The sequence below is a fragment of the Geotrypetes seraphini genome, chromosome 18 (genome assembly GCF_902459505.1).
Source record: "Geotrypetes seraphini chromosome 18, aGeoSer1.1, whole genome shotgun sequence".
Classification (NCBI taxonomy): domain Eukaryota; kingdom Metazoa; phylum Chordata; class Amphibia; order Gymnophiona; family Dermophiidae; genus Geotrypetes; species Geotrypetes seraphini.
The window spans coordinates 13,249,556-13,276,761 of NC_047101.1; the positions used below are offsets into that span (position 1 = coordinate 13,249,556).

Here is a 27,206-nt window from a genome sequence, read left to right on the forward strand (position 1 = left end):
GAAACATGATGGCAGATAAAGGCCAAATGGCCCATCTGCAGCATCCACTGTCTTCTCCTCTTCCTATTGGCTAAGGCTCTTTACAGCTGCATTGTGATGTCATAGAACTTTATAGTTATAGAAACATTTTGACATGATGGCAGATAAAGGCTAAATGGCCCATCCAGTCTGCCCATCTGCAGAAACCACTATCTCGCTAAGAGATCCCATGTGCCTATCCCAGGCTTTCTTGAAATCAGACACAGTCTCTGTCTCCACCACCTCTTCCGGGAGACTGTTCTTTCTGTAAAAAAGTACCTCCTTAATTTACTCCTGAGCCTATCACCTCTTAACTTCATCCTATGCTCTCTCTCATTCCAGAGCTTCCTTTCAAATGAAAGAGACTCGACTCATGTACATTTATGCCATGTACATCACATATGTATTCTTACAAACCACCTCTGCACTATCCGGATATCGCCTCTGAAACCTTTCAGGCTGTCTTTATACTACGTGAATAGTGCTGGGATGGAGTAATTGGCATAAACCAAGCTGGTCCCACAGTGATGGGTGGGCCTACTGCCAATAGAGGTGGGTACAATGTTCTGACTGCAGCCTGCAGTGTGCCTTTATGGCAGCTGGTGGGAATCCCCAAGCCCTGGCAGCTGTGAAGATACCCTGAACTTATTTCAAGTTTCATGTTTATTTCATTTTTGATATACCGCCTATCAAAATTGGGTTTATAGAAAAATAAAAACAGTGATAATTGCAGGGAATGTGATAATTAACCAGCTCGAAACAGGAGGGATAATGGGAAATGCAATATAATACAAAGGAAAGAGATAAGAGGAATAGTTTAAACATTTCTTCTTGAGTTATTTTTCTCTTACATAATAGACATCTTTAAACAATAATGATTTGAGGTTTGAGTTGAACTTTGTTATACAGTAGAGAATTACACAGGGACAAATTTGTCCCAGTCCCCGCAGAAACTGAATTTTCCCTGTCCCCACGAGTTTTGTCACTGTTCCTGTCCCTACTCCATTCTTGTAAGCTCTGCCTTAACCGCACAAGCCTTGAACACTTATGATTTTAAAGTGTTTGAGGCTTGTGCTGAGCTCGCAGGAATGGGGCAGGGACGGGACGGGAAAATGAGTCCCCGCAAGGACAGGAAAAAATTTGTCCCCGTGTCATTCTCTATTATAGAGTTTTCCTGTCTAAGACGACGAGGCTTAGAATCCCATAAGGAGGGGGCTGTAAAAGAAAAAAATGGATTTATGTGTAGTGTCATAAACTATCTGATGCATTGAGGGGATGGAAGAGGAGATTGTGGTGATTGAAACCAAGTAATCTGGCAATGAAAGCCGGAGAATGTTCTAGTCTTGATTTAAGAGTGAGAAGTAAAATTTTGAATGTTATGTGGTGAGAGATGGGTGGCCAGTGAGCGTCTACGAGAAGAGGGGTTACGTGATTCCAGCACGCTTAGCGTTCAGCCCTTGTCTCGTTCTTCGTATCGGATCTTCACGATTGGGAAATCAACTCCACAATACCAACAGAATTTTTACAACTGGACCCTTGAGAAAGGCTTGTTAGCCGAAACACGGCCCGTGTCAGGTCTGTTAGTCTCTTATACGTTTGATGTGGACATATTCCTATTATTGTTTGAAGATATTTTGAAGAAATAAAGGAACGTCAAGAACATTGTGTTTCTCCACAGCTTGTTCTTTTCTGGATTGCTCTTTTTTCTGTGGAATATTGGGTCTTCTTGCTTTGGCATCTTTAGTAAGCCAACACCAATGTCAAAACCAATGCTAAAACGGTTCATAGTCATTCGTGTGCAAGACACCAGCGCGCAGACAATTCGGTGCAAGACACCAGCGCGCCGTGGGAAAACTTACTTTGAAAGAGCTCCGAAGCGGGGTGTGAGTGGGGGAAGCCCCCACGCTTTACTTCATACTGTTCGTGCTGCCGTTGGGGGGGGGGGAGTTGGGGATTTGGAACCCTCCATTATAGAGAAAATGGAATTTTTTCTGATTTTTGGGGGAACAGTTCAGTTTTCTCTATAATGTGGGGGGTTGCACCCCACACCTCCCTCCCAACGGCAGCATGAACAATATGAAGTAAAGTGTGTGTGTGGGGGGGTTCCGCACTCATACCCCGCTTTGGAGCTCTTTAAAAGTAAGTTTTCCCGTGGCGCGCTGGTGTCTTGTGCTGAATTGTCTACGCTCGATTGTCGGCGCACTGGTGTCTCGCGCGCTTTTGTCCCGTCACCACTATAACTGAGCCTGAGCCAGGTGCCAGCATTGGGATGGCTCTCTACTGCCAATATTGACTGAGATGCTCTGAAGAGAGTTCAGTGTGCAATGGCATAGCGAGGGTGAGGGGTGCCCGGGGCAGTGGCACTCCTCCCCCACCCTCTTCTCCCCCCCCACCCCCATCCATTCCTTCCCTGCCCCCTCCTGCCATGCATAAGCACCCCTTCCCTTCCCCCCACCTCATACCTTTTTAACATTCAAGGAGCGAGCAGCAAGCCCAACCTTCTGCTCACGCCAGAGTTGGCTCTTCCTCTGACGTCACTTCCTAGGTCCAGGTCCAGGAAGTGGTGTCAGAAGAAGAGCCGACACTGGACAGGATCCTACTGTGTAAAGAAATGTACTATAGGTGCTCATTCTCCTCTATAGAACATTAATGTAACGGCAAATATACACACCTATCATTTAGCCTTGAGAACTTATGCAAGCAATACAGCAGATTCAGGTGTGCACGCCTTCTTTTTGGACATACGAATGTAAGGTTTAGCATTCTCTAAGGCCAGCTGTTATCAAGCAGTGCTAAAGGGTTTTTAGTGTGGGACAGTGTGGTAAAGGCGCCGACGCTCGCAGACTTCCTAAGCGTGCCGGATCACTTACCTCACCAGCCTGCGCTATAACCTCCAGCGCAGCTTGATGAAAGAGGGGGGGGGGGTAAGTGCATACGAGTCCCACCCACACTCCGCCTATGTGTACGGCTACCTGTAAAATTACACACGCCCTCAGATTCTAAATATCATGCCCAAAACTGGGCACCTCGCCCGATACTCATCGATAATTGGGCAACTGTCGATGTTAATTGCCACTGTTAAAATCCGCATGCGCGTCTGGCTGCCCACTGTTCTATAAGGCGCGGTGCCCATGTCTGCTGGCGCGTAACTCAGAAGGGGACAGGGTCTTGAGAGGGGCGTGAGCATGTCAGGGAGGGGGGTTCCAAAATGTTGCACGCATAATTAATGAATGCTACCTCAGCGCACCTAAGGTTGAGGCCAGCATTTGCACCCGGTGTCAGCAGGTGGAAGTCTGGCACTTAAAGCGAAGTGCAGGAATCGGCATTATGCTGTATTCCTTATAGGGTTCTTCCTACGATGGTCAGTTTTGTATATTAATTTATACTCGGGAGCTTTAAGATAGTCTGCTTATATGATATGTACTCCAAGTCAGTTTCCAACCTTTATCTATCATTTCCGTATCATTTAAGGTAATGTAATGTAATGTAATTTATTTCTTATATACCGCTACATCCGTTAGGTTCTAAGCGGTTTACAGAAAATATACATTAAGATTAGAAATAAGAAAGGTACTTGAAAAATTCCCTTACTGTCCCGAAGGCTCACAATCTAACTAAAGTACCTGGAGGGTAATAGAGAAGTGAAAAGTAGAGTTAGAGGAAAAATAAAAATAAAATAAACATTTTAACAAGACAGCATTGATCTAAATACTTTGGAAGGTAGAAGAGAGGAGAGAAAGGAATAGAAGCAGAAGGGGGAGCCGTTGAGCAGTAGAATTCTGGAGAAATTTAAATGAAAGAAATAGAACAAAACAAAGACAAAAGGCAAAACAATAGATAAGATTAAAGATAAATCATAAGCTGGAAAGAAAAAGAAAATAAAACTTTGTCTTCAATCCACGGTTTCAGCGTCAGTGATGAAGTGGAGCAAGTAAGTTTAGGAGGAGCGATTGACGTTTCCAGAAAGGTCTCACTTACACCACCTCCACCGCTTAACCATGTTCTTTTAGCGGGGAACCTCGGGTGTTAAATCGTCACCGGCTTTAAAAAATTAAGAATTTTCAATTAGCCCTAACTTTCATTTTTTAGGACCAGGTTACTTTAGAAATTTAATTTTAACTTATCTTAGTTTGTAGCTTCACTGCTAACAATGGTTACGACCTGGGAGGCATGGAGTCCGACATGTTTCGCTATTGCTTTTCCATGGAACTCCCTGGAACAAAACATACCATTCAAAATTACTTTATATATTTGTTAGCCGATGTTACTCTAACTTATCCTAAAAAAACTTCATTACATAGCTATATAAACCACGCCGATTGACTTGTTTATAACCTCTCTATCTCCTTCTTGCCTGCTCCCGACTCACTAAGTTATATTGATTGATTGACTTATTTGTAAATTTCGCTGTAGATGTACAGTCTCTTGTCATGTAAACCGCTCTGAACTATTCTGGTACTGAGGTATACAAAAATAAAGTTATTATTATTATATAGAAAGGGTAGCCCAAAATTATCTACTAGTGCCGCTAGCGTCATCTGACTCTCCCTAATCCTCTGAGCAAGATGGCGTCATCGTCCTTACCTCCGTTTAACTATGTTAGTCACTACAAAAATTTAAAGAAACAGCTCCCGCTCAAAACTCCGGAAGGACCCAAGGGAAAACCTATGTCAACCGCACTAAATTAAGTTGGAAATTGACTCGGAGTACATATCATATAAGCAGTATTACATATAGGGTACTTTTAGCACCTATTTTTTCAGCATCCATTTTCGAGTGCAGTTTGGAATACAGGCTTCTTTATTTTCAAATATTTATTAATCACAAAAATAACTACAATTCTAGGCGAGGTGCATTAAAACATACATAGAAGCAACAATAAAAATTTTTAAACACACAGTCACATCACAATAAAACCAGTATAGTCATATCTATAACAGATATTCTTCAAATCACATGTACAGTTCATATTCCAAAAGCCTGACAGAACAAACAAGTCTTTACCTGTTTCCTGAAGTTCAGTAATTTGTCCAGTAGGGGGCATTACAGTCATGCCAGATGCAAAGGTACATCTGCCTTGCATGGACTAATGGACAGGGATTCAGCTTCAAAAGGGTTTATGCTTACACAAAGTAAACCCGTGTCAGTCACATGCTTCTCATGCCAATTAGAATCTTGCGTAATCTGACTTTATGTTTTTTAATTTAAGAAAAATTCCAATTTCCAAGACATCGTTTTAATTGGTTTTTTAGGGTTTTGATGAGGAACCCGCCCCCCCCCCCCCCAAACTACAAAGCTCATAATTTTTTGACATGAGAATTAAAAGTCGAAAGTGCACACATGGCATAAAGATGAGAAAAGGAGGTGATGTGAGGGTATTTAACTTTTTATAGACCTCAGACTTGTCAGCACTTTGGTGGTCATTCATTTCCTTCTCTCCCACTCCCTTGGGAGCAGTTAGGCGGGCCTCCATCTTCACAGCTGTCCAAGAAGATCACATTCCAAGACTTCCCCTTACATTCTGGGTGACCCAGCACTGGGAAAGCAAGAGGAACTGCTCTCGTTGGCCAAGTCACTTCCAGAGCACTTAATGCTCAAATTCAAGTGCAACTTTCAATACAGAATCTGTTGTCATAAAGGCAGAATTGCCATTAAAAAATCCAAAGCTACAATAAAAACCAAAGCAAACAGACCACAAAATGCAAAACAAAACACAGAGATGATAGAGGACATATGCACATAAGCATAGCCTTACTGGGTCAGACCAATGATCCATCTAGCTAGTCCAGTATCCCGTCTTCACAGTGACCGATCCAGTTCACTGGTACCTGGCAAAAACCCAAAGAGCAGCAGCGTTCCATACGGAATCCTCATCCGGGAAGCTGGCAGTAGGAGAAATTGGGCACTCCTCCTGCCGCAGACATTCAGGGGTGGGTGGCGTGGCTTTGAGGGTTCTGGCAGGAGGGACCGGGCATCCCCTCTTTGCGGGGGAGGGGGAATGCATGGGGGATGGGTTTTCTGCCACGGCTGCTAAACTGATTGCAGCAGGGAAATTCACTTGCCGCGATCAGCTCAGCGGCAGCTCGATTCTCTAACCGGCACCTGTGACGTGGGACGCCGGTTAGAGAATCGTGGTGTTAGGTGGGCTTAGGCGGGATTCTATACAGGATGCCCTTGTGCGATTCTCAAAAGCCACTTAGGCGGCTTCAGAGACCGGGCGGCCTATACAGAATCCAGCCCTTCGTGCCTAACTTTTGAAAGCCATTTTAAAATTAGCCCGAGTAGTTCTTTGTCCTATGGTTAGAGGGGCATGGCGAGAGAACCTCTCTGTTGTACTCACATAGTTAACGGGCAAAGAGCAATCCTGCAGACATTTCAGGGTTGTAGTCGTTGTTTGTCTAAGCTGCATGTGCAATCTGGATGTACCTAACAGTCATTGGGGTGTTGGGTTGCAAAGGTCCAGGACTCTTGATTTGGCTGGTTCTAATTGCGTCCTCTTCGCAAAGCTCTAGGGTTACAGTAAGTAAAGGTTGCCATTTACGTGGGACTACTGGTTGCTAGATGGATTCACAAAGGCAAACCCGAGGCTGGTGTGTTTTTTCCAAGGACGTAAACTTTGTGAGTTTATTGAGACATGAAATCTCCTGATGACGTATGTCCTTTGACATCATAATCCTGAAATAAGGATGACACAAAAACTTTTCTAGGCTACATAGGACACACCATGTCATGCTCGCTACAGAGAATTTTCTTTTGGCGGGGAGGAGATTAAGTAACAGAAAAACGGAGGAAAGTTTGAAACAGTGACATTTAAAAATGGTTCAGGTTCAGTTTACTTTCTGATATTACACAACTCATATAAAGATATATTAACATGGTTAATAAAATTCTAAAAAGAGAAGGAGGAATCATTTAAAGACAACAATGATAAAAACAAAACATAAAAAGGAAAGCACAAAGGGAATGACCATTTAAATTCAATGCAATCATAACATCTAGACCAGAGGGTAAATGGGTGAGGGAAAGACGTCCAGGCTTCCAGGCTGCCAAATTGAACCCAAATTGTCCTTGAGGCCCCCACCTACCTCGGGTTTAGAAAATCTCTCAAAACTCACCTATTCCATGGACAAGACACCTAACACCCCTCTCCAATGAACAACAATCTCCTCCTGCCCCCTTCTACCTCTCTTCCCAGCCTACCCACCTCTATCCCCCCCCTGACCTACACTCTCCCCTCTCTCTCTAACCTCAACTACTTCCTTGCTCCTAATATTGTTCAATTGTTTTAAACCACTTGTAATTTTTTTTGATAAACAAATGTGAACCGCCTAGAACTCCTTGGGTATGGCGGTATACGAAAATAAAGTTATTATTATTATTATTATAGTGGTTTGATTTGATTTCTTAACTTGGTATACCACATTACACAGGAAAAAGCATCAAAACAGTTCAGAATGGCCGTGGCCGTGGCCCTTTTCTGCCGTCATGTTCTATGTTTCTATTTGGCATGTGGGATCTCTTCATGGAGGTAGTTAGGGGGTGGGCCATTAGGGTGGGCAGACTAGATGGGCCGTGGCCCTTTTCTGCCGTCATTTTCTATGTTTCTATGTTTCTAGAATAAACTAATAACAAAATATTGACAATAACACCACATCATAAAAATAGAATACAATAAAAAAAATCCCCCCAAACATATTTATTTGTTTATTCAATTTTCTATACCGTTCTCCCAAGGGAGCTCAGGACGGTTTACATTAATTTATTCAGGTACTCAAGCATTTTTTCCTGTCTGTCCGGGCGGACTCACAATCTATCTACTGTACTTAAGGCAATGGGGGATTAAGTGACTTGCCCAGGGTCACAAGGAGCAGCGTGGGTTTGGAACCCACAACCCCAGGGTGCTGAGGCTGTAGCTTTAACCACTGCGCCATACTCTCCCCCACTAGCTTTTATTAGATTTCATCACAATCCAAAATACCGACATACAGATGTTTGTGTGTATATGAACACTTAAATGTCAATATGCCAGCCATGCCCTAGTCCCTAAAGGATGCATAGTTTGAGGCTAGACATCTGGGCGGAGCATGTGCAGTGCACTCAGTTACACATGTAAATAAAAGCCCAAAAGCTGGTCTTGATGAGCAACAATACTACGTAGCCGGAAGGCTCGCTTCGACGCCTGTTGAGACCTTCCTCGGAAGGTCAATTGCCACGTGGGAGGGGGTTGTGTTTGGCTGGAGGAAGGCAAAGGGAGGCTGATAGGTTAGGCAGGAGTTCAAAATGATTGGCTGGGGGAGCAGGTGCTAAGGATCCTGGGAGGGGGGTTTAAGAGTTGGGACCTCTAAGGATCAGGATCTTTTCCTGCTCTTCAGAGGCAGCTTTCCCTCCCCCCTGCCCCTTCTTGGAAGGTTGTGGTCTGGAGCACTATGGGGCTTGGGTTGCCATCGTAGTGGTGATCCCAAGCTACCGGGTACTGGGCTCATCCAGCGATGAGCGGCTATCTGGCAGTAAGCTCTGGGGGTGGATGCCATTGGGTCAGGTGACCCAGAAATGGAGCAGGGAGGTACATGCCATCTCCAGGACCTAGCTGACATGGAGGGCAAAAATTGTTGTAGCTTAGGAATTTATTTACTGTTAATGTTTGCACTTGTTTTGGTTGCCAATTAGAGAATGACATGGTGACAAAATTCATCACTGTTCCCGTCCCCGCGGATAACCGCGGGAAATAATCCCATGTCATTTTCTAGTGTCTATTTCAACCTCAATCCTTCTACACCAGCATTCTTCAGAGCAAAGCTTGCGGGTCAGTGGTTGTGGCCATTCATACTCTGATTCTTATGTGAGCCAAGGATAATGAAGCCATTGTGACATCATTGATGTGATTGGCTCTTAGGCACTGGTGGAATGAGGCATTATGACATCACAATATCTGCTCTGGATACCAGAGAGTGTCTATTTCAACCTCAGTCCTTCTACACCAGCATTCTTCAAAGCAAAGCTTGCGGGTCAGTGGTTGTGGCCATTCATACTCTGATTCTTCCCTCTCTCCTTAAAGAATGACATGAAGATGGTTTCCCGCGGTTATCCGTGGGGACGGGAACGGTGGTGAATTTTGTCACCGTGTCATTCTCTAACGCAAATGCTTGCCCCTAGCCAATAGAAGAACAAAAATAGCAGTAATAGCGTACTGGATGCCAAGTCTTTAATAAACAATCATAAAAATAAAAATCTGATCCTAAAACAGTTTGTATCCAAAAGGACTGATATGAGCGGACCCGACACGGTCCGTGTTTCAAAGAAACGCTCCTTCCTCAGGGGTCCTAGAATGTGTCAATACAAGAAAACCTGATGGATAAAAACTGGAATCAGCAGTGAATAGCCGTGAAAGCCACTTTCATTTTTTGTGCCACCGGTGGCAGCAACATTTCCTATTTTCCCGCTTCTGTTTTTTTTAGAAAAAACTAATATACACTCAGGATACCATATTCTGTGGCCTAGTGATGGCGCTGTTGCCGCTGCACTCCGAGGTTGTGTGGGATTAAATCCCAGTGCTGCTCCTTGTGACTCTGGGCATGCCAGTTAATCCTCCACTATCCACTGCTTTGAATCTTTTCTTTTATTCTCATTAAACGTTAATGGCTACAATAGAGATTTTGCCTAAGGATCCTTGAACCTTGATATGCCGTTAGCATCTATCATTGAATTATGAAGAAAGTGCATGATTTCTGAGAGTAAGGGCTCCTTTTACAAAGGTGCGTTACGGCCTTAACGTACGGAATAATGTGCGCTAAATTGCTACTACCGCCTCCTCTTGAGCAGGCGGTAGTTTTTCGGGGAACGCACGCTAATCCGGTGCGTGCACTAAAAACGCTAGCGCCCCGTCGTAAAAGGAGCCCTAAGTGATCCATCCTAGCGGAACTGTAATTTTTTTTTTTTTTGTACGATTGTGTTGGATATTTAATTAATTTTACTAATCAATTCACAGATAAAGATTCTTTTACAGATTTAACAGGGAGTCGTTTGTGTCTTGCACAGCTTAACTCAAGAAAGCTCAAGTTATTGCATCGATGAGCCACCGACATGTCACAGTGAGTAGAGAAACTTCTCTTTTTGACTTACACATTTGCCTTGTAAGAGTAGCCAAATTGCAATCCCGCAGCACTGCATTCTGTTATCATCAGCAACCTGTAGAGACAGAAATAAGTCACCTTTTCTGTCCTATTCACCAGCAACAATACCCATCATGGCCGACATTTACCCGTGCGAGGATGGGAACGGTGGCACAGAGAGATAACACTTTAGCTCAGCATGATTAGGGACCGAGTGAAGCCAAGTACTTGAATTTTATGAGCTCTTCCACTATCTTGGAGTATCACCACCCTGCCAGCAGCCCCCAGGTTATAAAATCTCTGGCTTTTTGCTTCTATTGAGTTTGGGGGGATTTAAAAAGGTCATGATGGTTTTGAATGCTGAAATGTGTTTTTGAAAAGTATGACTCTGAAGTAACCTTGGACCAGGGCTTTATAGAGATATGATAAGACAAAGCACTTCCTACTATGGGTTAATACCTTCAGGGTTGGATTTATATGTACTTGTAGCTACTAAACTGGACTCCCCCCCCCCCCCTTTGATTAAATAGGAAGTAAATTTTAGGTTTAATGGTTTTCCTTGTGATGTGAGGCCCTAACCAGGGGTGTCCAACCTACAAAGAGGACATGTCCGGGTTTCCCCAGGCATCTGGTAACCCTACTCAAGGTCATTGCTCTAGGGCAGAAGTTCTCAAACCAGTCCTCGGGACACACCAAGCCGATCAGGGTTTCAGGAATCCCACAATGAATATGCATGAGATAAATTTGCATGCACCATCTCCATTGTATGCAAATCTATCTCATGCATATTCATTCTGGGTATCCTGAAAACCTGACGGGGTGTGTTCTGAGGACTGGGTTGAGAACCACTGCTCCGGAGGTACTTAACTTCATAAGTGCCGACTCTGCTTCTGTGCTGCCCACAAAAATCACTGGCCATAGCTTTAGCAGTTAATGGTGGGATTCAGCAGCATTGAATAAGCAACTTAACTGGCCTAGAGGTTGGGACAAACAACTCAGATACTGTGGAAAACCAACTATAATGAAAAAACACTTCCACAAAGGTCGGATGTACACTGTCTGAGAGTGTGTAAAATTCAAAGTGCAGGTCTGAACATCCGTTCTCAATGGAGGAAAAAGGCTCAGACAAGGGCCCTCCCACCTCCACACCTCCTTTGGATGTTTTGAGACGCATTCAGCGTCCGTTCAGAAGTTTTGATCGGAGACGTTACACCCTGAGGTAGCTGAAAAGGGAAACGCTGGCCACCGTCGGTGTACCGATCATTCAAGCCAAGTTAAGTTGATAAGGTGGTTTTTTTTTCATCTATCACCCAGTACATTCATTACATTCGAAAATAGTGCAGTGTTCTTTTAGTTTAAGGAGGTTTTTTTAAGCCAGTGAGGTGAACGCTCTACCACCTTTATTCCACCATTGCGGAGGTGGGAGGGCCCTTGTCTGAGGCTTTTTTCCTCCATTGAGAACGGATGTTCAGACCTGCACTTTGAATTTTACACACTCTCAGACAGTGTATATCCAACCTTTCTAGAGGTTGGGACAGCCATTTTGCTGAGGCAGGCTGCTAGAGGCAGGAGTGAGTGAGGTTTGCTCCTGCTCCCATCTTACTGTTGGACTGCCAGAAATGTCAATAAGCCTGGGAGAGGGTCTATCCTGATTTGAAGGGGGGGGGGGGTCTAGTCTTGCCGGGGGTGGGCGGGAGAGTCTAGCCTTGTTTTGGGGGTGAGGAAGTGGGATCTGGACCTGTAGAGGGGTGGGATGGGGTGTAGATCTTGGCAGGTGGAGAAGGGGGGGGGGTCTAACCTGATGAAATGGATAGGGGGGGATCATGGATGGAGCATTGGGAGTGGGAGGCACTTCTTTATTTTGGTGCAGGTACTGGACGATATTTACTGCTAACCACATCTCTAACCAGGCAGATTTAGGACTGCTCAAAAGCGGTTTCAGATTCACTCAGTTAGCTGTGCAGGAACAGGCACCCACATAACTCCTGGCTCCTCCCCAGATCTGCCCCTTGTGCCACCCTTGCCCTGCCCATTTCAAACATGGCCACCCAGAGCTGATATTCAGAGGCATTGCCCAGTTAAGTGAACCGGAGCTTCCGCTGCTGCTTAAATCACTTAAAATATTGACCAAACTGTTTATGAAACTCCATAATTTATTTATTTATTTTTCGTGAAGAGATTTACCCAAAGCAACTTATAATACACTGAATAGTGATTAGGTATTCTTAAGTAATTGCTTCAAATGAACGATTTGACTGAGTGCATAAAACATTTTACCTTTCATACCTAGAGAGCTACAGAGGCTTATCACTCCACTGTTTCAATCCAATTCCATTTTCTTTTCTCAGGCTACATAGAAAAACTACCAGCATTTCCCTGACCATTGGTTCACCAGTCAAGGAAACTTCTAGAAGCAGTGCAGCTCGGCAGAGCTCCTCTACCTTGGTTCAGCCATTATCCCATGACTATCGCAGAGTATGTTACAATGTCTGTCCTTCTGAAACCAGATGAACGTCTTTGTTACTTTTTAAAATTTGCATTGGGGTTGTTGCCTTTAAGAGGGGCCGCTGAAAAGTTCTCAAACCAACCAACAAAGTTGGGGCAGTCTCCATCGAAGACTAAACAAGTAGTCCAGCAATTTTCCACTTTTTTTTGTTCCATATTTTTTCTGACGAAACAACAACAACAAAAAAAATTGTTGAAGCTTGAGGAATGGTCTGAAACTTGGCAGCTAAAATTTAATGCAAGGTCATGCATTTGGGCTGCAAAAACTCGAGGGAACGGTACAGTTTAGGGGGTGAAGAACTTTTGTGCACGAAAGAGGAGAGGGACTTGGGTGTGATAGTTTGTGATGATCTTAAGGTGACCAAGCAGGTTGAAAAGGTGACTGTGAAAGCTAGAAGGATGCTAGGGTGCATAGGGAGAGGTATGGCCAGTAGGAAAAAAGAGGTATTGATGCCCCTGTATAAGACTTTGGTGAGATCTCATTTAGAATATCGTGTACAATTCTGGAAGCTGCACCTTCAAAAAGATATAAAAATGATGGAGGAAGGTTACTAAAATAGTGTGTGGTCTTCGTCATGAGGTATGTGGGGATAGATTTAAAGATCTCAATATGTATATTTTGGAGGAAAGGCGGGAGAGGGGAGATATGATAGAGAGGTTTAAATACCTCCGTGATGTAAACGCGCATGAGTCGAGTCTCTTTCATTTGAAAGGAAGCTCTGGAATGAGAGGGCATAGAATGAAGTTAAGAGGTGAGAGGCTCCGGAGTAATCTAAGGAAATACTTTTTTACAGAAAGGGTGGTAGATGGGTGGAACAGTCTCCCGGAAGAGGTGGTGGAGACAAGAGACTGTGTCTGAATTCAAGAAAGCCTGGGATAGGCACGTGGGATCTCTTAGAGAGAGGCAGAGATAATAGTTACTGTGAATGGGCAGACTGGATGGGCCATCATGTTTTTATGTTTCTTTGGAAAATCAATGGATTAAGTGTAGAGCCCTCGATGGAGACTGCCCCAACTTTGTTGGTGGGGCTGAGAACTTTTCGGCGGTCCCTCGTATTCCTAGAAATACTAAATAAAGGCAATCAGCGTAAGTTGCTCAGGTTAGAAATAACTTACTATTCGTGGTAGATTAGCGCTTCTCACAAGTGACAGGCACGATCCTGGAGGGACAGCTGCTTTGCTTGGCCCTGGGACAAGAAATTCAAGCTATTGGGGGCTTAAGAGCTGGCTAGATGGGAAAGCAGCACTGGGGAAGGGGGGGGGAGGGAGAAAGGCTTTTGGTATTTATTTATGGTATATTTAATTCAAAATCAAACGTTTCCTGTATTATTATAAGGCAAAACAAAACCAGCCCCACAAGTTGCAAAAGATATATGAGAGAAGATTGACAGAAACCATGAGGCAATTGGGGACACCTGCCAAGCAATGAACAAGGTCAAGCAAAGTGACCGGTGCTTATCAAAAAAGAAGGACGTGACACAGGAGAGGGGGAGCGACCCAATGGTTGGAGCAGCGGGCAAGGAAGGTTGAGATTCCCCTTGGGTCCTGTGTGACTATGGGCACCTATCCTTTAACTCTTTGTTGCCTCAAAGACAAGCCTCTCCTGGCACAGGAAAATATCCAAGTTATTTGTTTATTAGAATCTGGCTCATGCATTCTCCAGTAGTAGCTCAAAATAGTTACTAGATTTTACTTTAGTAAAATCCGGAACCCCTAGACCCGCCCCCCCAGGCCTGCCCAGTTCCATCCCATCCCCGCCCCTAATCCCGCACTAGCCCTGGCCCCCACTGCCTGCTCTCGTTGGGCAGGAGCACATCCGTGCATGTATGGACGCCATGCGATGACGTCGCGCGCACGCATGGATGTCCTCCTGTCCGACGCGATTTTTGAGGAAGCTTTTCAAAACGAGGACATGTCTGGGGAAATCCGGACGACTGGAAACCCTAGCTCAAAGTGGCTTACATTCAAGTACACTACGTATTTTTCTGTCCCCACAGGGCTTTTCTTTTCTAAAGGACAAAAGCCCTATTGTGTACTTAGCATGTGAAACGCAGGCTGCCATAAAATATGTTCAAGTATTTTGTGGTATTTTTCCTGTTAGTGCCTGTTGAAGGGGGGGCGGAAGAGTTAATCAGCCAGCGCATTCACGTTAGCGCACTCACCCCCGAATTCTGTGCGTTATGCCTTTAAGTTGCGCGTGCAAATTTGCCAACTTGTGCACACAGCGTAATTGATTAAGAACATAAGAACAAAAGAAGTTGCCTCCGCTGAGGCAGACCAGAGGTCCATCTCGCTCAGCGGTCCGCTCCCGCGGCGGCCCATCAGGCCTATTGCCTGAGATGTGGTTCCTGACTATTTCTATAACCTACCTCTACTCCTATCCCTATAACCTACCTCAGGGGTCTGCAACCTTTAAGACATAAAGAGCCACTTGGACCCATTTTCGAAAAGAAAAAAAAACTTGGAGCCGCAAAACCATTATAAAACAAATCTAACGCTGCATATATTGTTTCTTATCTTAATGCTATATACAGGATCACTAAATTGAAAATAAAATCATTTTTCCTACCTTTGCTATTTGGTGATTTCATGAGTCTCTGGTTGCACTTTCTTCTTCTGACTGTGCATCCAATCTTTCTTCCTTTCTTTCAGCCTCCTGTATGTTTCCTCTCCTCCAGACCTCATTCTCTCCCCCAACTTTTTCTTTCTGTCTCCCTGTTCCCCCTTCTTTCTGTCTCCGTGCCGTCCCCCAAGCCACTCGGTTTGCTGCCACCGCAATCGGGGAACAGCCCCCAAGCCACCGCCGTCCCAAGCTTTCCCTGCAGAAGTGTTGCGCTGACCAGCATTCCGCTCCCTGACGTCAATTCTGACGTAGGAGAGGAAGTTCCGGGCCAACAAAGCATTTCTCCTCATTCCATCCAGCCTGAGCCCCATCTCTCCTTGATCCAGCATTTCCCTTCTGTGTCTGTCAGAATTACCATTCCACCTATTTTCCAGCATCACCCTTCTTTGTGTCCATCTCACCTATATCCCTATCTCACCACTTTTTCAGAATCTTCATTTGTCTCTGTCCTTATCTTTACGCCATGTTCACCATTTGCCCTTTCAATGTCTTTATCTCCCCCCACACACTTTTTCAGCATTACTTCTATGTCTCTATTTCACCTCCTCTTCATGTCCCCTCTGTATCTCTATCCTTATTCAGTAGGTCCTGCTTACCCTTTCTCTTCTTTGTGTCACTATCTCCATTTTCAGCTTTCCCCCTTTTTCCTTTGTTACTGCACCCTGTAGCTAGAATCTTTCCACCCTCCCTCCACTCCGGCCCAGCCCAGTATGAAAGATTTCCTTTTGTTTCCCTCCCCTCTCTCTTTCTCTCTCTCTTCTCCTCCCTCACCCACGAGTCCTGCATCTGGCCCTCTCCCTTCTACCTGCACCTGGCAACACCCCCCTGCTCCGCGGCTCTCTTCAGCAACTCGTCAGCAGCAGTGATCAAGACAAGCTGCCGACATCGAGGCCTTCCCTCTACGAGTCCCGCCTTTGTGGAAAAAGGAAGTTGAAAAAGGAAGTTGAAACAAGCGGGACTCGCAGAGGGTAGGCCCCGACGTCAGAAGCTTGTGTCGATTGCTGCTGCTGAGTTGCCAAAGAGAGCCGCGGAGCAGGGGATGTGGCCGGAAGCAGGTAGAAGGGAGAGGGAGATAGGAAGGCTGTAGATCTCCGGAGCATGACACCGACCCCGGCCAGGATGATTTCTTTTTCAGGCACCTTACAAGTCCAGCGTCGCGGGGGAAATAGCCATGCTGAGCAGTGAGCTCAGCACTACACAGATGAAAGCCTTGCTTGCTGATTGGTCCGGCGGCACGGCGGGGCGGGGCCGCCGGACCAATCAGCAAGCAAGGCTTTCATCTGTGTATGTGCTGAGCTCACTGCTCAGCATGGCTATTTCCCGCCGCGACGCTGGACTTAAGCTGCATGCCTGCGTGACACACTACCGGAGCCGCAGCAAAGGTGGAAAAGAGCCGCATGCGGCTCTGGAGCCGCAGGTTGCCGACCCCCGACCTACCTCTACTCCTATCCCTATAATCTACCTCTACTCCTATCCCTATAACCTACCTCTACTCCTATCCCTATAACCTACCTCTACTCCTATCCCTATAATCTACCTCTACTCCTATCCCTATAATCTACCTCTACTCCTATCCCTATAACCTACCTCTACTCCTATCCCTATAATCTACCTCTACTCCTATCCCTATAACCTACCTCTACTCCTATCCCTATAATCTACCTCTACTCCTATCCCTATAACCTACCTCTACTCCTATCCCTATAATCTACCTCTACTCCTATCCCTATAACCTACCTCTACTCCTATCCCTATAATCTACCTCTACTCCTATCCCTATAACCTACCTCTACTCCTATCCCTATAATCTACCTCTACTCCTATCCCTATAATCTACCTCTACTCCTATCCCTATAACCTACCTCTACTCCTATCCCTATAACCTACCTCTACTCCTATCCCTATAACCTACCTCTACTCCTATCCCTATAATCTACCTCTACTCCTATCCCTATAATCTACCTCTACTCCTATCCCTATAACCTACCTCTACTCCTATCTGTACCCCTCAATCCCTTTGTCCTCTATTTGGTATAAAAGGCACTGACAATCGTCAATTAACATCATTGCTTACTTCCTATGCTGTCTATTAAAATGTTTTATCACATATTGTGTTGACATTGTAATGCAGTGTATTATGCCATACTTTGTATTGTAATTTGAATCTTTTTTTTTAAATTCTTTATTTAATTTTTAATTAAGTACAGAATTGTGCTTAAAAGGAAATATTTCGATACTAATACATCCAATATACTATTGAGATAAACAAAATAAATCAAAAAGGTAATAATACAAATTAATAAATTCAGCTTTCTATTGGGTTAAACAGAGTAAATCAAAAGGTGTTATTTAACGTAAACAAAGTCCTCAAACCAAGTGAAGGAGGGAAACTAAAATTTGAATCTTTTTACCACTGTAATTGCCTAATGCTTATATTTGGCTTATTCTTGCTCTACACTGCCTTGAGTAAATTTCATCAAAAAGGCGGTAAATGCAGTAAATCCTAATAGATAAACTCAAGGCAGCCCAGAGCAACCACGGCACAGCCACAGCCTGCCACGTCCTGCTAACCTCCTCAAAACGTTTATAAATCTGCTTTCTTCCTTAGATTCACAGTCTTGGGAGTTCTTCTGGATATCCATATGGTGCAGCACCTTGTTTTACAAAGGTAGGTCACTGCCACTACCGATTGTCTTTTCTATAGGTCCAGTACGTATATATGAGGGGCCGCTGAAAAGTTCTCAGCCCAACCAACAAAGTTGGGGCAGTCTCCAGCGAGGGCTATACCCCTTAGTCCAGCGATTTTCCACTTTTTTTTTGTTCTGTCATAAAAATACGGAATGAAAAAAGTGGAAAAATTGCTGGACTAAGGGGTATAGCCCTCGCTGGAGACTGCCCCAACTTTGTTGGTTGGGCTGAGAACTTTTCAGCAGCTCCTTATAATAATTTATTTTATTTATTTACTAGTCTTATAGCCCGTTACATTAACGGGTGCTAGAATATATGTGTGTGTGTGTCTTTATTTCTTTCTCTCTCTCTCCTTAGCCGCTTTCTTTCTTTCTGTCTTTCTTTTTCCTTGGCTGTCCATCACCAACCCTTGCCTTCTCCCCCTTTCCATTGTCCCTTCCTTTTACCTCCCCTGTGTCCACCACTACCCCTTCACTGCTCTCCTTATGCAGCAGCAGCCTTTCTTCCTTTGTTTTACTTCCCCCCATCCAGCAGCACCTCTTTCCTTCTTCCCCTGTCCAACATTAAGCATCCGTTCCTTTTTCTTCACCCCCCTGTCCATCAGCATCTCTTTCCTTCTCCCCCTGTCCAGCAGTAGGCGTCCCTTCCTTTTTATCCCCCCCCCTCTTCCTTCTTATCCCTATGATACACTTACCTTGCTCTACCCCTGATCAGAGGTTCCCGACAGCCGCCCAGTTGCAGCCATTGGAAATGTTCCCTCTGCTGCATCCCGCACCCCTCCTGACGCGACTCCCGCTGTCTTTCTTTCTGTCTGTCTCTGTCCCTGGCCCCCTTTGTCTGTCTGTCTTTCTGTGTATCTCCCTGCCCCTGTCTTTCTTCTTTTCTTTCTGTCTCCCTTCCTCCCTCTGTCTGTCTGTCCAAAGCAGTATTTCCTCCCCCTCCATTTCCCTCCCCCCACACCAGTTCCCTGTGCAGCAGCATTAGCGTTTCCTCTACCCCCCTTTCCCTTCCTGCGGTCCCGACTACAAACGCGGTCCCGAGTCCTTTGCCGCCCCCCCTTCCCTTCCCACGGGCCCAACTACACATGGCGATTCAAGCAGCGTGCGCAGCAGTCTTCACACGCTGCTTTGGGTCCTTCTACTGCCCTGATTTACTCTGGCACGTCCCTGCACACGCTGCTTAAATTGCCAGTCGGGCCCGCGGGAAGGGAAGGGGGGGGGCGGCAAAGGACTCGGGTCCCGGGCAGCGGAAAGTTGCTGGGCTCCTCGGTGGGGGTGCTGAGCGGCCGCGATCCCTCTCCTCCCAGACCCCCCCACCCCCCCCCCCCGCTGGAGGAACGGAGATCTGCAGTCCTGGCTTGAAGCGATCGGTGGCTGGTGACGTATTATCGTGCATGCGCACTCCTGCAGCCACAGACCTACTGATCTCGGAAGCACGCAAATAGGAGTGCGCATGCGCGGCTAGCCTTTTATTATATAGGATTCAATTTTCTATACCGTTCTCCCAGGGAGCTCAGAGCGGTTTACATGCATTTATTCAGGTACTCAAGCATTTTCCCCTGTCTTTCCCGGTGGGCTCACAATCTATCTAATGTACTTGGGGCAATGGGGGGAGTACCGGTAAGTGACTTGCCCAGGGTCACAAGGAGCAGCATGGGCTTTGAACCCACTACCTCAGGGTGCTGAGGCTGTAGCTCTTAACCACTGTGCCACACTCTCAGATTTAACTTGATTGATATCTTGTACTGGTTTAATAATTAGCATATATTTCTTCCTTCAGAATCTACAAAATATTACAACTACCAAAGGTCAATTAGTCGTATTTGAATGTCGCATACGGGCAACACCCCCTCTTCAAATTCAGTGGTACAGAGAATGTGATCCCATCATGGATTCTGCAGATTTCCGAATTCTGCGAAAAAGTATGTAATGATACACTGTCTCTCTTACTTTTTTTCACAGCCATTGAAATGGAAGCATGAGATGTAATTCATTTAGCATTAGAAAATTGGAACATTAAGGCCTGTAAGGGGCAACCTGTGGACCACTAAACTTGGTTTTGTAAACCAAGAAAATTCAAATCGAAAGACATCCACCATGTCTGCACAAGTCATCCATTTTAGCTCAGGCATGAAAGTAGGGGTGCATGATCTACTTCCAAAATCTCAGAAGGGCCCCACCCATAGCTTCTTCTTGGAGATCGGGGGTCTTCTTCCAATACTGGAAAAGCATTGAGAGTTGGGGTTTGCCCCCCCCCCTTTCAACATTTACACCCAGTCCCACAAGCTCATATGCCTTTAAGATATGGATAGAGTTTAAGGGCATAGAAGCTCATAGGCTAACCCAAGAGTAGCAGCAGTCAGGGTGCTGACATTTCACTGTATTTTTTTTAAATTTTTTTTATTTATTTAATCATTTATATACCACTTATATCCTAAGTGGTTTACATTCAGGTACTTTATCATATTTCCCTATATGTCCCGGCGGGCTCAAACTCTATCTAGTGTACCCTGCTCCCATGGCTCCTTCCTAGGGTCTCTCCCTTCATTCCCTGCTCCCTCCCTCCCCCCCTTCAGAGGCACTTCTGCTTACATAATTCATCTCCTTTGGCCAGCCCTGGAACCCACAGCAGCAGCAATGGGATTGGATAATCAACATGGTGGCATGCTTAGAGGTGCTGCAATGCCTCTCCCTACATAGAAGAAGATCCTGGGAAGGGAGGAGAAAGGATTCTGTTCCGATTTTCCTTTCTGGTGCTGCTGCTAATACCTGAAGATCTTGGCTGTTCTTCTTCATTTGTTCTGGAGGTGATGGGCCATCTTGCCTCCTTCGGTCTTATGCCCCCTGCTGGGAATTGCTTGGACAGAATGGACAGTTCTATTTTTCTTTTCATTTCTAATCTATCATTCATCTCTTCAATCAATTGATAACCATCAAAGCTGTTGGTGTCTTAGAATAGTCCCAGAGGATCTATTTGATAATATTTTCTGGCATGCATACTCAGAAAATGACTATAAAACACCTTCAGCAAATAGCTCCAAACCACCATTATCTTCTAGAAAAATAAATAACTACAAATGCAACAGTTGTCCACTCAACATGACCAAGATACATTGTTTTTATAATAGCCAAGAAATGATTCCGGCTTTACTTAAAAGCAGAAAATAAGATACAATCAAAAAGTTCTCCTGGAGGAAAAGTATATTCTACCATGCTTAGACTATACGAAACAACACAAAACCCTCAAAATTACAGCACAGGAAATAAGTACTTTTAGGTTGAAAATAATGTCTTTATTTAGAAGGGTCCAGTTAACGATCAACAAGAGGGACAGGGAATGGGGACTTGTACCGTATTTTCACGCATATACCGCGCACCCGTGTAAAACGCGCACACGGGTATAGCGCGCAGGAAACCTAAATTTATGTAAAGAAAATTATTATATACTGCGCACACGCGTATACCGCGCATGCTGCTCCATGAATTTAAATCTCCTTCTGCCGTCCCGACTCTCCTTTCGCCGCCCTGACCTGCTCCCAGCTCTGTAAGCATGCGCAGACCATCTACAGACAAAGAAGATGGTCTGAGCATGCTTGCCGCTCAGTTTTCTAACCACACTGTTTTCTAACCCGCCCCTTCTCTGAGCCCTGCGCTGCTTCCTCTGCCGGCGGTGAAGGGGCGGGACCGCGGCAGAGGAAGCAGCGCAGGGCTCACAGAAGGGGCGGGACCGCCGGCAGAGGAAGCAGCAGGGCTCACTGACATCGGGAACCAACGGTAGGCAGCTTCTCCGTGTGAGGGGGGGCGCTGGGGGATGAATCGGATGTCGGGGGGGGTGCGAGCGGTCCTTTGGGGTGGGGGTGCAAGCGGTCCTTCGGGGTGGGGCAGGGGGATGAATCGGACGTCGGGGGGAACTATGTAAAAAAAAATTTGTACAACGCGCTCACGCATATAACGCGCATGGTTTTGCACGTTTTGTAAAATTGTGTATAACGCGCGCGTTATATGCGTAAAAATAAGGTATACCACCTTTCTGCTGCTTTGGAATTTCAAAGTGGTGAGCGCTGGAAGATTAAACAATACAATATTTAATTGATTTCAAAATTATTATGATAAGCAGATTTTTTTATTTTTTATTTATGGAATAATGTTTACAGTCGCTTATCTATTTTAGTATAAATAATCTGTATTGTGCATATTTTACTTTGAATAAGTTAGGGTTATATTTTGTTATTTTCTTTTATAAGACATTGTTATTTGGATCTGTATTTTAATTACTTGTTGTAATTACTAATGTGTAAACCACAAAGAACTGATGGTTTGGCGGTATATAAAAATAAACTATTATTTTTATTTTTTTTTCTATTTAATATATTTATTGATTTTCAAATCAGACAACCAAGAATAACTTGTACAGAAAGCAAAATTAGTAATTCTGCATAGAAGAAAAAAATAATACAATAACATTGGAATAATTTATAACTAATATGCTCAAGTCCTCAAATTATGGGATCCAAGGTTTTTCTTAGTGAGAGCAAAATGAAAAGAATTGGACATAATGTACATTCTTATGCATAGAAATGGCTATAGGGCTGATTGGTAAAACCAGAGGACATAATTTGAGGTTGAGGGGTGGTAGATTCAGCGCAATTTCTCACTGTATGAGCGCAATTTCTTAATGGTGCTTTATAATTTACGGCTCCTTTTACTGAACCGCGGAAGAGCTTCTTACCATGGGCCAGCGAGGGAAATGCTCTGATGCCCATTCAATTCCTTTGAGCGTCGGAGCATTTACCTCGCCATCCCGCGGTAAGAAGCTCCTCTGTGGTTTAGTAAAACCCGTCGTTAGTGATCCGACCTGCTTACTATATTTTGTGAAATTATTCTGATTGGCAGAATATTTAGAATTTCCCCTCTATGGGTGTCTAATACATCTTTTCTTTATTTTTCTATCTCCTTTTCAGAAGCTTGTTTATCAGCAGTGCCCGGTAGGTTCACTTTGCCTTCAGCCTATTATTCTGGTAATATTTTGAGATTTTTAGAAGAATCTTTAAAATGGAGCAGGTAATAGCCATAAAGCAGGGGCATTTTAAGGGGAAGGGGGTAAAACGCGGACCTCGCGGATCTAAAACCACACGTCCTTAAAAATCCGAGGTCCGTGCATTGACAAGTCCTCCTTCGCTTTCCCTGCAGCTCAGCTCAGGCCCCCGTCTCCCTCGCGGACCTCACGGATCTGAACTGCACGTCACATCCTTAAAAATCCGAGGTCCGCGCCACTTGTGAGGTCCCTGCCACTTTTAGTCTCTGGCTCTGACAGAGCTCTATGACACTTTAACTCTGATGGATCCTAATGCTTTTCCCTCCCTATGCTAGGATCTGTCAGAGTTAAAGTGTCATAGAGCTCTGTCAGAGCCAGAGACTAAAAGTGGCAGGGACCTCAAAAGTGGCGCGGACCTCGGATTTTTAAGGATGTGATGTGCAGTTCAGATCCGTGAGGTCCGCGAGGGAGCCGGGGGCCTGAGCTGAGCTGCAGGGAAAGCGAAGGCGGCTTGTCAATGCACGGATCTCGGATTTTTAAGGACATGCGGTTTTAGATCCGCGAGGTCCTTAAGGTCCGTGAGATCCGCGTTTTACCCCTTCCCCATTTTAAGAAATTTAGGGATGTTTGATAGCCATTAACAAAATATTGTACAGAATGAGTATTATTTTTTCCCTTTGTTCATACATGTCCAAGGTGGGGGGTGGGGTGGGGATATTTTATGTTTTGTTATGCTTAAGAATAATTGTTGGGTATAAGGGGGGAGGGATATTTGATGTGAATTAGACTTTGATGGAATATTAAGTGACGTTAAAGTGTAAAGTGACTGTATTTTATGCTGCACTTAATGAAACTTTTAAAAATGAATAAAGAATATAAAAAAAAAAAAGAAGAAGAAGAATCATGGGAAGAGATGGCTCTGAGCGAGTTCACGTGTTCCCCCTTTATAAGGTAGTTGAACGTTCTTGTGGTTTTAGGGGGGGCAGAGGAGAAACCAATGATGTAAAAATATCACTGAATTCAAAGGAGATGGTCACATGACAAGACACGCCTTCATTTCGATTTCTGTATAACATATAGTGCAGAGCCAGGGTTGGTGCAAGGATATTAGGTACCCTAGCTGAATTCATGGGTGTAGGGTGGGGGGAAAATGGGGCATTTCCCCCCATCCTTCCCCAACTTCTCATGGGTGTCACCCTTCTGTTGGGTAATACAAAACATTATTTTGTCTCCCCCCCCCCTTTTGAGAAATTCCTTCCTATACTACTCGTACGAAGAGAGACTGAACAAATTGCAGCTCTACACTCTCGAGGAACGTAGGGAGAGGAGAGACATGATCGAAACATTTAAGTACCTCACGGGACGTGTCGAAGTGGAAGATGATATTTTCTTTCTCAAGGGACCCTCGGCCACAAGAGGGCACCCGCTCAAACTCAGGGGCGGAAAATTTCATGGCGACACCAGAAAGTATTTCTTCACAGAGAGAGTGGTTGATCACTGGAACAAGCTTCCAGTGCAGGTGATCGAGGCAGACAGCGTGCCAGACTTTAAGAATAAATGGGAATACCCATGTGGGATCCCTACGAGGGTCAAGATAAGGAAATTGGGTCATTAGGGCATAGACAGGGGGTGGGTAAGCAGAGTGGGCAGACTTGATGGGCTGTAGCCCTTTTCTGCCGTCATCTTCTACGTTTCTATGTTTCTATGATGGGTCATTTGGCCTTTATCTGCCATCATGTTTCTCTGTTTCTATAATCAGAAATTTCTATGACATCACAATGCAGGTGTAAAGAGCCTTAGCCTATAGGAAGAGGAGATGCAAATGTTAAGAGCCTTAGCCAATAGGGAGAGGAGGAGAGAGTGGCTGCTGCAGACACCAGAAAGTATTTCTTCACAGAGAGAGTGGTTGATCATTGGAACAAGCTTCCAGTGCAGGTGATCGAGGCAGACAGCGTGCCAGACTTTAAGAATAAATGGGAAACCCATGTGGGATCCCTACGAGGGTCAAGATAAGGAAATTGGGTCATTAGGGCATAGACAGGGGGTGGGTAAGCAGAGTGGGCAGACTTGATGGGCTGTAGCCCTTTTCTGCCGTCATCTTCTATGTTTCTATGTTTACTGGCTGAACCTTCAACTTTGTGCCTTCCCTCCCCAAATTTACTGTCTGTCTCATTCCCATCCTTCAGAGTTAGATAACTAAACTCATTCCACTCAATATTCAGCATTATTTAGCTGGCCGAGAATGGCTCCCAGTCAGCTAAAAAGCACTAAGGGGTGCTTTTATTAAAATGCACTAACCAATTTAGCGCATGCTAAGACACCCAAAGGATATAATGGATGCCTTAGCATTTAGTGCATGCTAAATAGGTTAATAAAAAGACCCCTAAGCTAGCTAGCCACCGTTATTTAACATAACGTAAAAGTTTATTTGTATACCGCAAAACCTTACAGTTCAGTGCGATTAACAATAAAAGAAAAGGCGTACAAACACAGCGATATATACAAAATCAAACTAACAAACATTTTTTTAAACAAAAAAAGTCTTAAACAATTTCCTAAAATGTTGATATGAAGTAGAATTTGGAACAATCGACTTAACTCACTCCACCTCAAACAGACACAGTACCTTTCTCCTTTCAGTACCGTCATTAAAGATTATTGGGACCAGAAGATTAGATATTTTTACAGTTATGGGCCCTCAATGGTGGAATACTCTGCCTCAGTATATTCGATCGGAACTAGATATTGTAAAATTTAAAACACTTTTAAAGACCTATTTATTTAAAGATGCCTATGATTTTTAAAATTAGTTTTCTTTTCAAATATTTTAAAATTTACTTCTTACAAGGTGCTTTGGTTTTATAATACCCTTCCTGTTGTTTTTTCCTTTTTTAACTATACCCAAATATTGTAACTTTTATCCCTATTCCTCAAACTCATGTATGTATTGTTTTAAATTTGAAATTTGAATTTATTTTGTAAGTTTCTTCTATCTAAATTGTAATATGTACATCGCCTAGAATCTGTAATAGGCGATTCATCAAAAATTGAATAAACTTGAAACTTGAAACTTGAAGAACCTACACAATATTCACACACCCGCCAACCAAAAATGTCAAACGAAGAAAAATGTATGACAACCTACTGGCCACCAGAGCAGCGAAACTGGACCGACAACTCACCAACCTGCTGACTTCGACCACAGACTACAAAACCTTCAAAAAAGAAACGAAAACCCTACTCTTCAAAAAAATACATAAAACCCAATATAACACAACCAATAATGTTCCGAATCCCGCCTACATTACCAACTACTCCTTAGCAAATTAGAAAATGTTCAATCTATTCCTAAGTACTTCTTAATATCTTTTCAATATGTACTTCTTAAGATCATAGCAATTCTTATGTAATCCGCCTTGAACCACAAGGTAAAGGCGGAATAGAAATCACTAATGTAATGCAATCTATTAAAATACTGAACTCCTTGTCCCAAGTTGCTCCCTGAAAAGACAACAATGTATGATAGTATCTTTTATATAAGCAACCCTTTACCGAAGGAAAAGAAAACAGAGTAAAATTTCTTAATGGACGACTACAATTTACCAACCTAAAATGGTCAACAAGATAAGCCACATGTGACCTTATAACATATACATCCAATCTTAAAAATAACTCTTGCTTTAAATGGAAGCCAATAGAGTTTTTGATAATACAGTGACACATGATCTGTTTTCTTCAAATTGAAAATCAAACGAACTGTAGTATTCGGAATAATGCATAATCGATTAAAATTCTTTTGATAACCTGTTAAATAGATGATATTACAATAATCTAAAATACTCAGAATCAAGGATTGTATTAAGAGCCTGAAGGTCATGCAACATAGCTGGTCAGCACCGATATTCACCAATAGTCACCAGCAGTGTTCCCTCTAAGCGGGCGGGTGTTGTGAGCAAACTTTTTTCACCGTGAGCCAAAAATATCGGGCGCCAGCAAGTTATGAGCCAACTCGCCCGATTCTCCTCTCGCCGCCCTGCCATCTGCCGTACGCCTCTTCCGATCGTGCGCTGTGACGAGAAACGTGTGCGCTGCGATGTAATATTTTGTGCGCCAGCGCACGCCAGCGCAGCTTAGCGGGAACACTGGTTCAAATGGTTTTATTTATTTCCCCAAATTTATTTTTGTTATACGCATTGAAAATATTTGATATTGCGTTTAAATCAAAATCT

The 27,206-nt window shown here is 44.1% G+C and overlaps 1 protein-coding gene across 2 annotated transcripts in view; it reads left to right on the forward strand.

Moving 5' to 3' along the window:
* Positions 1-27,206, forward strand: part of MYOT (myotilin) — an 83,511-nt gene that overhangs the window by 4,430 nt on the left and 51,875 nt on the right. The window contains exons 2-6 of one of the 2 annotated variants that reach the window (XM_033927402.1): positions 10,054-10,106; positions 12,476-12,602; positions 17,864-17,923; positions 19,723-19,864; positions 22,904-22,927. In XM_033927402.1, the coding sequence (XP_033783293.1) occupies positions 10,099-10,106; positions 12,476-12,602; positions 17,864-17,923; positions 19,723-19,864; positions 22,904-22,927 (361 nt within the window). In that variant the 5' untranslated portion in view covers positions 10,054-10,098. Of the gene's footprint in view, positions 1-10,048; positions 10,107-12,475; positions 12,603-17,863; positions 17,924-19,722; positions 19,865-22,903; positions 22,928-27,206 lie in introns of those variants that run through there. The other variant, XM_033927403.1, reaches the window with a different exon arrangement.